A 9,693-nucleotide genomic window follows, 5' to 3' on the forward strand; every position below is an offset into this window, starting at 1 on the left:
ATTGCGTATTTTGGAAAAAAGTGCGAGAACTTGGTGAGAACTCGAAAACTTCCGCCGGAATTTTTTTAAGTTGTAATTCATTTCGACCCTTTCTATCTATGGCCAGAGACACCCGTCGACAGTTTTACTACACTAGGTAGTAATTTATAACAAACTTCGACATTATTTAAAGTTTCCGTTAACACTGAAATGTTTTTTTTTTAATTTTTAAAGTTACACAAAATCCCCGTGATACCTCCCTTTTAAAAAAGCTTCGAGAGGTAACGTTACTGGATCGTTGCCCTCAGAACTCTATGGTATCATAAATACTATATCTCATTTGTGCACCTAAATTGTATAATAAGTATTTTAATCTTAATTCAAAATTAAATACAGGCATTTAAAACTCGGCTTACTGAAACTTTTAGTTTCTTTTTAGTGGAAACTTCCACCAAATATACAATAAAACTTTACAGTGCTGCCTACCGTAGCTTTACTTAGGTCCCGTATAATAACGGCAACTATGCAACAAATATATTACAGTAATAATTCATGCAAACTTTTAATGTGCCATAACCTCATGAGCTTTAATGCAAGTATATGACCTTGCAGCTATAAATATAAATAGAATAAAACATGTAAGGTTAAAAGCAAGTCAAAATCAAAGGCGCAAATACATGCACCACTCATGGTAGCCCGAAACAGCTACAAAGGTAAGGCCCGGTTTAGCCGCCGATCTTTTCATGAGCCGAACCTAATTCCTTGAATTAAGTACATGAAAAGATCGGCGTCTGAATCAAATTAGAACGGCTATTTCAATTTGGAACGGCTCACCCGTTCTTTCCGCCTGGCTTGGCCGAGAATTTCGCCTGTGGAACGCCTTTGGAACGGCTTTGATTCAGACGCCGTACTTTTCATGTGCTGATCCTAATTCATAAATTATCATAATGTATTTCGACTGGTTTTATTAGAACTGTATTAGGAACGGCCTCGGAACGGCCAAAAAGTACGGCGTTTGAATCAAGAGGAGTACTTTTGTCAATTTGGGTCGGTCCAAATTCGAATTGAGTTCGGCTCATGAAAAGTACGGCGTCTGAACCGGGCCTAAATCAGACATTATATCACAGAAGATCACGCAGCTTCATGCCCATGTTGTCTCATATAAGCCGACTTATGTGTTGCTTGGCAGATAGGCCGGCCAGACACTTGAGAATTTATAGTGTCGTTCTACCACCCATTAGTGACAGTTTGATATCAAGGGCGGAACATAGACATTATTTACATTATTTAAGTATACGTAAGGTAAACTCCGCGTTGGACCATGTGACCTATACTGCCAGATTTTTCCCGGAATCCATAGTATTTAGCCATGGGTAGGAGTATTTCGACTCCTCCCTGGATAGGATGCTAGTCCATTGCAGGGTTACCTCCCAGCAATAAATTCACTGGTACCCATTTATACACCTGGGTGGAGCGAGGCGCTGTAAAAGTAAAGCGCCTTGCATAAGATAAGAACACAACGGAACGACCCTGGCCAGGCGTCAACTGAACCCTGGCCGCTCGCTCAGGAGTACAGCGCGCTAACCATTAGCCGCCGTGGGTCGCTCGAAAAAGTTATTGCTTTTATAAATGATCGCAGCAATCAAGTAAATTTTTAGCTATCATGCGTCATTTTAATGTCTACATTCTACCACATGGTGCCAACCAATTGCAATCAGGGCACTTTTTATCATGCATTACACAGCTTATGCAAAAAATCAGTTTAGATATTCCTAATTCATTTCCAATGTAAACTTGGATAGGAAATTCTACATGCACGTTCCAGCTAAACCTTGCAATGCACACAAATCAATGACTATTCGAAAGTTCATTGGACTATTCCAAATGTATTCCTAAACAGAAAAAAGAAACTCTTCAACATTTTCGTAAACGCGCTCTATAGTGGATTAATTTGTAAACGAAGAACTATATCCGCTAACGTATACTCGTTTGGACAGACGTAAACGTATACTTACTATAAACGCTGGGCGTTTATGTATTTGTTGACATCGACTCGGAGATTCAATCCAGCATGAACAGAGGAAGGTCAGAGCCGTTCCTATTTCTAATAAATTTCAGGGTGTTAACTGGGGAATTAATATGCCTACAATTTGATCCATCCCCCGGTCTGTCATGAGTTCTACATTCTTGATGACAACAGCAAACCGACAATCATACCCTCGTAAAGATTTAGCGATGTCAGTAACAATATTTTCAAAGCAAAAAAAAAACACTAAGAAAGCAGGACACTATTATGCAATTTTGCCGCACTTATAGAATCGAAGGAAACATATCGAATCTATTTTCTTTCCTTTCAACATCTAGCCACCCCCAGCCCTACCCCTACCGTTCTTTCTTCCCTTTCCAAACTGAAGATTATAGAAACGTTAATCTTTTTTTTGCCGAATCCCATTGGCACTTAAACCTGAAAAAAGGAAACAGTCATTATACTGGTCATGATCATGAGCTGATTTAGATAAACCTTCCGGTATGATTTGTTAGTTAAAAGCTATTAGCTCTCTCATTGCTGTTTATTTCACTTTAGGTACAGTGACACGTGAAAAATTTAACTCCTTTTTTCCATGTAATTTTCAGTAGAAATTCCATTAGTTATAAACGCCTTAAACTAATACAGTAAACACCCGCATATAAGAACAAGTGGATTAAGAACATTGGGGCTGATAAATAAATTAAAACACGCTCTTATATAAAAGAAACAGGATGCCATATCAAAGAACTATGGTGTGTATACTTATATCAGTAAAATATTTATCTTACAAATTGATTTTTTTAGTGTAAGAAATAAAATATTGTATGTTTATTAAATCTCTAGTAATGTATAATGTATAGATTTTCTGAAACGAATTTAAAAAAACATTCTCAGGCTGATTTTTGACTAAGCACCCAGTAAATAAAACTTGATCAGCCTGAACCCAAAATCAAAGGTTCTTATATGCGGGTGTTTACTGTAGCTTATGAGTTTACACGTTTGCCGTACTAATCCAATCGAAGAAAATCTGATCTCACCCCCACACTCCCACCCCCCACCCCCCTCCATTCCCAAGCTGAGGATTATATCAACGCCAAACTTTTCGATGAATATAGTTGGAAGAAGGGAACAGAAATTAGTTCCATGGACTGGTAAAGAGGATCCTCTCCGCTTGATTCGCTACAGTCGAAGCTCTCTTAACGGACACTCTCGTAAGCGGACAGCTCTACTTACGGCCGCCTTGTTTGAAACCCCGTTTTACGCTTCCCATACAAACTCTGTATTTTTACATTAATTCTCTTAATCGAACATCCCCGTAAGCGGCCGCGGACACTTTCGGAAATTACGACTTAGACTTTTTCTTTGTTTTTTAAGCTTCCGTAAGCGGACATCCCAAAGAAATTCCTTTTAACAACCTTTGTATCTTGTTTTTATCAATCAACTTTACACCGCCGTTCGTCCCAATGATTTTACAGTAATAACAGTACCATATTTCAGTGTTTTTTTTGTCGTCATCCACGTCCGTCCGGTTATTGTTAGCTGGGTAAGCTCCCGTAAGCGGCCATCTTTCCCCTACACCTCTAGTGGCCGCTTACGAGAACCATTCTCGTAAGCGGCCATCTCCAGTAACGGAAACTTTTTTCGCGTTCCGAGGGTGTCCGCTTATGAGAGCTTCGACTGTAGTTCATATAGCAGGGTCGTAACCAGGTATATTTTTTTCATAGCTGATCCCAAATTTTAGCTCTAAATTTTGATTCCTGATCCCCAAAATGTGGCAACATTTGATCCCTGTTTCCATTCTGATCCCATCTGATTGGCCGATCCGGATCCCATGACTTGTGACCCGGGATTCCGGGTCCATGATCCCGATACCGAGGCTGTGATCCCGATCCCAAGGCTGTGATCCCTGATCCCATATACCTGGTTACGACCCTGATATAGCGAAGCTATAGCTCTCTTGCTGCTGTTAAATTCAATTCAGGCGTCACGTAAAATGAATTAATGTCATTAACTACAAAGGTCCCAAACACGTATCTTATAATTGTAATCTCAGCGAAGGCTGCAATCAGTCATTTTTAATTTAGCCACCCTTGAAGGAATCATTTTAATAGTTCAAAACAGGATTCTCAGTTAGAATATGAATCAGTTTCAGACTAGGTCAAGCTGAGAATGAAAATAACTAACTTTTTTTATTGGACACTCTACCGCCAATTAATTAATTTATTAACTGACTAATTAATGTGTTTAAATCTCTAATTAAATCACTTTCGTGATGTAGTAAAGTCCAGTTACAAACCTAACAAGAGAAACGATTCCAATTAGACCTTTTTTAAAAGCTTTTTGAAGTTATTTAGACTCTTCGAAAAATGTAAATAAAATACAAACGTACGTCTTTGATGGCATTGACGTTAGAGTGAATCAACCAAGATAAAACACCTCCCAGTCATCAGGTGTGAAGTTACGAGTCCCAGCCAGGATTGTTTGACTGTCTTGTACTCCACTTGGAACAGAGTAGGAGATGCCAAACTTTGTGAATGAATTAGTGTCGGTGTTTGCATTGTCACCAATGAGGATGTCACGCCCTGCACCAAATATTGGACCATAACTTGAGTGGCTGTAAATAGCAACCGATGGGCTTGTCACCATGCTCTTGAATGGTGCCAGACCTTCTTTGTTGTGGAGAGAAAATATGAAAGCATTGGACGTATAACTGGATCCACCTAGATAACAAAGTAAAAAAGAAATATTAATGATATGAAAAAGACGAAAAACATGAGACCGCATAACTGGATTTTAGAGCAAGGTGGCGGGGAATAGTATCTCAACAAAACAAATTTCCGAAAGCAAACTCCAAAGTATAGAAAAAAAAAACAAATAAAATATAAGGATGCATCACACTTCAAATGATCTTCTCATAGCACAAACGATCGCGTAATTATAAGTCGCGGGTACCCGAAGGAGTGCTTTCTCCCCCACTCTAACACCGCCCCTCCTCCCACATACATCAGAAATTGCTAGCCATACAAATTGAAATAAAATATGCCAATAGCAAAGATAGCTTTCCCGCCCTTTCCTTTATACGCGTATAGCTTTACTGAGCTTTTCTACATGTTCATCCCGGGGATAAATGGAATACTTCATACCCCAAGGGATGTCAGTGTATCCTCCAAACGCGTACTATCCCTTTTTGATGATGGTAACCGTGTCACGTTTCCCATCACACCTGCTGTGGAAGGTACTGCCCCTCCAGCCATGAGTGGACGCGCGGTAGCACAGCACCCACTGGGGGTTACTTCCAACAGCAGGCGTCAGGAACTGATGAAGGCGACTTCGATGATATGCATTGTCAGCTATTATAGCTGAGAGGTTTGAAAACGGACCTTAAATACAAAAACAAGGATTTAGAAAAATGATGTTCAGTTAACAAGATACTCTTTGTGTTACCAGCACAAAGTTGACAACATAGATTAAGCAGAATACTAGTTAAAAACCAACATTATAGGAAAGTAATAAAGAATCTCTTCGTTCGCAAAACCAAAAAATTAGCCTAAACATGTAAAAAAATAACCATTAGTATAATGGTATTAGTGTAGAGGTGAGTAACACAACAGTAACAAAGTAGTAACACAACAGTAACACAACGGTAACACAAAAGTAACACAACATTGTAACAACATTGCAAAGTTGCGAATATAAATCCATTGCTGTATACTTTTTGCTGGAATTTAGAAATTAATGCTGGCGAAACACAACTCTAGAATTTTTGGGAAATTAACAACACGCGAATTAGTAAAAATACTGGTACCAAGAGACGGCTTAAACCATTTTTGGTATAACAGTTTATGTTTCCGAATGTGATTTTGTTAAGCCGGCAAATACGCGGCGTAAAGAGAATACAATTCAAACTTAAAAATCAAGGGCATTTGTTTTTTATGTTTTTTCTTTTTTACAAAAATAAGGAATATCATAGATATCTCCACAGAAGTTATACTCGCATAAGGATAGCAATTGTGCTCATGTCGTGCATTTTTATTTTTAAAGCATAGTCAGCGACATACGTGAAGCATCATCAACATGTAATTCAGCACAATGAATATGCATTGAGAAACGAATACGCACGCCCGCACACTCACAAACAATCCTGGCATAAACATTTGCCTCTTTAATTATGCTTCAGGTAATGCGTATTAAATTATGCCTCCTTTATGTTTGCCCCATTTAGTTTAGTTAAAGGAAATAGGTTAAAAAATGAAAAATATAGAGTACCTTTTTCGCATTGATCCCCATGAAATCCCACTGGACAACTGCAGTTGAACCCATTGATCAGATCAGTACAGGTTCCGTTGTTAAGACAAGGGCTGCTCTCACACTCGTTGATATCTGTCACAGTAATAAACACAAACTGTTAAAAACTGAGCTCTCCCTCGCTCATACATCTTTTTGTTTTTGACGGAACCACATGATATATAGCTGCAAGCGTATGTAGCTTTATTATATAGCCGCGAGTGTTTTACTGGAAAATAGACTACTCGTAATATTCATACGAAACTGCATCCGGGACTGTAGTGGCGTATTTCACATATCCTCACTAGTGAGGATATTGATGACGTCATTTCCCGCCTTTGCACGGTTGTTTGTGCAAGGCTGCCAAACGCCGGTTGGAAATGGCGAGCTATCGAGATGTATATCGATTCGTGAAGGTCACTGAAGCCAAAATAAAAGGTTTTGCTGAGGAGCAGGAAAATTCTAACACGGAGAAGAAAAGTTCAAATGACTTGAAATTAAGACTGTTCACAGTCCCCTATTTTTCCGTGAAGTCGTAGAGATCGATCGTTCAGTCCGACGGGCCGCCATCTTGGTTTACGAACGCGAGCGAAAACTGGGGAGAGTGCAAAAACCCCGTGGGTGGTGGACGGGATGCTCATAGCGTGGGGGTGGTCCCCGTCCCCCCACCCACGAGGTTTTTGCACTCTCCCCAGTTTTCGCTCGCGTTCGTAAACCAGGATGGCGGCCCGCCGGACTGAACGATCGATCTCTACGACTTCACGGAAAAATAGGGGACTGTGAACAGTCTACTTGAAATTAAAAGAGCTCCTCACTTGTGGAGACAGAAAGAGGAAAAATCAAGAAATTCCAGCTGCCGAACTGCAAGACTTCGCAATCAGAAATCAGAAAAGCGGTGAGTTTGAACAGAAACAGATTTCAAAACGGCGAATTATATTATCAGTGACAGTGATGAAAACTTATAAACAGTTTTACATTTACGTTATACAACTTTTGAAAGCTTCAGTTCGCGAAATTTTGCCTTTCAGATATGCAATTTGCTCAATTGTTATATAAGCCGTCGCTCGTGTTTAACCTTTTGATGAATTAAAATGTTAAAACTTTTACTTCATGCATGGTTTTTGTCTATATGATAAAAAGAAAATTACTCGGTGGTTCGAAGATATGAATTTCATTTTCTCATGGTAAAAGTAATATTTTACTCATTCGCTGCACTCATTCGTAAAATATTGCTTTACCACTCGAAAATAAAATTCATATCTTCGCGCCGCCGTGTAATATCCTCTATGTACGGAAGGGGGGAAGGAGCTATAAATCCAATTTACCAGTCCAAATTTTATCCAAATCCCATTTGCCTACCTATTATTCTCCCAAATGATCCCAAATCCCATTCCCAGTTACATTAATGTTTGTTTGTGATTCCCAGTTCCAGTGACCCAAATCCTATTTTTCCAGTAAAAATTTGCCTAAATCCCATGCAGTTTCCATTTTAACCTTTCAGGCCCCTTATGTACTGTACAACAGGTATATAACGTGGTCAATATTCCTCGAGATCTTTTCTGCAATTAAATTGTACTTTGCAATGGCAAGACGTGTCAAGCTGCACTAAACAGTATGAATTTGATACGACCACTTTGTAATGTTATGCATGACATTTCTCTTATTTTGTTTTATCGCCTATTAGAAAAGACATATTATTTGGTTCAGAAGCTTTTTTCTTTTCGACCGACTTATCTCGATGGGCACGATTCCATTCTTTAAAACTTTTATCATGTCGCTAAGTTCTCTTCGATTCTTATTACTGCATAATATTAACTATGACAGTGGAAACCTCATTACCTGTTTGGCAATGTTTTCCTGTGAATCCCTTCACACAATGGCACGCATATCTTTTCTTCTCAGACTGTGATATGCACGTTCCATTGTTCTTGCAAGGCCAACTGCTGCATGGCGACTGAAAGACAAAACGAGAAGTTAGGACGGAACAGCATAATGTGACATTCGAACCTTCAGGGAATTGTGCCGCTGCGCTCTAGAACAGAATTTGAAACAAAAAGGCGATCACCCTCCAATATGCAACTAGGTTGCGAAGTTTCGTGCTACACGGGCAGCCTCAATAAAATCAATATCATCAAAGGGAAAAAATGTTAACACCCACACCCAAATTTATAAACTAATTCTTATCTCAAAAAAGTGAAAAAGTGTTCATAGGATATCGTCTTCTCGGAATTTACGTCTTCTTTGCTCAGCATGTTTATATATTTCCTCCGAAGGTGCCCTAAACAACGGCTGGTAATAAACTATATATAACACCAACAGCTTGCTTAATGTAGGTTGTTACTTGTTGTATATATAAAATGCTCGTTTAGAAAGTCGAGTTACCTTATTCTTACTAATTTTCGCGAAATTTAGTAGGCGCGAAGAAAACATTGCGCAAAATTTAAACACGCGAAAAGTATTACCATATTATATATCAAAAGAGAAAAATGTTTAGAACTGCAACTAGTCACTCTTGAAAATATTTTACCGTCTCGATTTTGACTAGCACCCTTCCTCTGATTACTGTTTCGCTCTTGTAAATTGGCCAAAACCTCTTAAGTACAGTCACCAAAGTTTTCGCTTGCGCATGCAGGCTCCTTGTAGTGACATTGAACCAGACCTTTGTACACTTCTAGTAGTTCCTTAGTCTTTGACGACTGCTCCATAAAAAACTGACAAAATCGCCAAACTTTATACACTTTTTTCTCTTGTTTTTCTTGCAATCGCGAAAAATAATACTCGCGAAATTCGGCTCTCGAACTTTCGCGAAATTAAGTAGGCGCGAATATTAGTAAGAATAAGGTACTTACCGGGATACTGTAGTGATGAAACAGTGGGCTGACGATGAACTTGTCTGAGTTGTTGTACTTGTCAGATGGAAGCAGTTCACACAGAAGTTTTTCGCTGATATCAGCAAATGCAGCCAGGTTGTAAGAGAAACACGTTGGGATTTCTAGACAGGCAAACCCACATTCGATGCCGTCCGTGATAAGATCTGAACCGATGCTGGTGATGTTGAGATAAGAAAACTCGTCTTTCTTGAAGTTGATAAAAGATGCTCGCTCGAAAGAACCTTCACTGTGACCTTAGTTAAAAGAAAATAATTAAAGGTGTTTTTAGTAGCTATTCAAAACGACGCCTTTCCAGCTGCCTTGATAAAATTTTGCATTTCGCCCAAAATTGTCTAGAAAAACGAAGATGAGCCTAAGAAGGGAAAACCAAAGAACGCTTACCTTTCGCAGGATTAAAGAAAGAGGCAACGATCGCCATGATAAGCAGAAAGTTGCTTAATTTTTGCAGACCGAGTTCCATTTTTGCCAAGGTGTTAACTCCTTAGACTTGAAATCTGACTGAAGTTTGTC

General features: G+C 39.1%; 1 protein-coding gene across 1 annotated transcript; it reads right to left on the bottom strand.

Annotated features, from left to right (window-relative positions):
* Window positions 1-5,113: 5,113 nt before the first annotated feature.
* LOC144665774 (uncharacterized) lies at window positions 5,114-9,693 on the bottom strand. The gene is made up of 5 exons (XM_078527067.1): window positions 9,565-9,693; window positions 9,142-9,416; window positions 8,132-8,246; window positions 6,275-6,388; window positions 5,114-5,388 (listed from the first exon to the last, which is right to left on the bottom strand). The coding sequence occupies exons 1-5, from the start codon at window positions 9,641-9,643 to the stop codon at window positions 5,186-5,188; spliced, it is 786 nt and encodes a 261-aa protein (XP_078383193.1). The 5' UTR covers window positions 9,644-9,693; the 3' UTR covers window positions 5,114-5,185.

Source organism: Oculina patagonica, chromosome 9, assembly GCF_052425735.1.
Source record: "Oculina patagonica isolate OP01 chromosome 9, crgOcupat, whole genome shotgun sequence".
Classification (NCBI taxonomy): Eukaryota; Metazoa; Cnidaria; class Anthozoa; order Scleractinia; family Oculinidae; genus Oculina; species Oculina patagonica.

Coding starts and splice junctions, on each gene's coding strand:
- LOC144665774 (XM_078527067.1), bottom strand. CDS start 9,643: ATGGAACTCGGTCTGCAAAAATTAAGCAACTTTCTGCTTATCATGGCG. Junction 9,417..9,564: donor TTTCTTTAATCCTGCGAAAG/GTAAGCGTTCTT, acceptor CTTTTAACTAAG/GTCACAGTGAAGGTTCTTTC. Junction 8,247..9,141: donor TTCATCACTACAGTATCCCG/GTAAGTACCTTA, acceptor TTTGTCTTTCAG/TCGCCATGCAGCAGTTGGCC.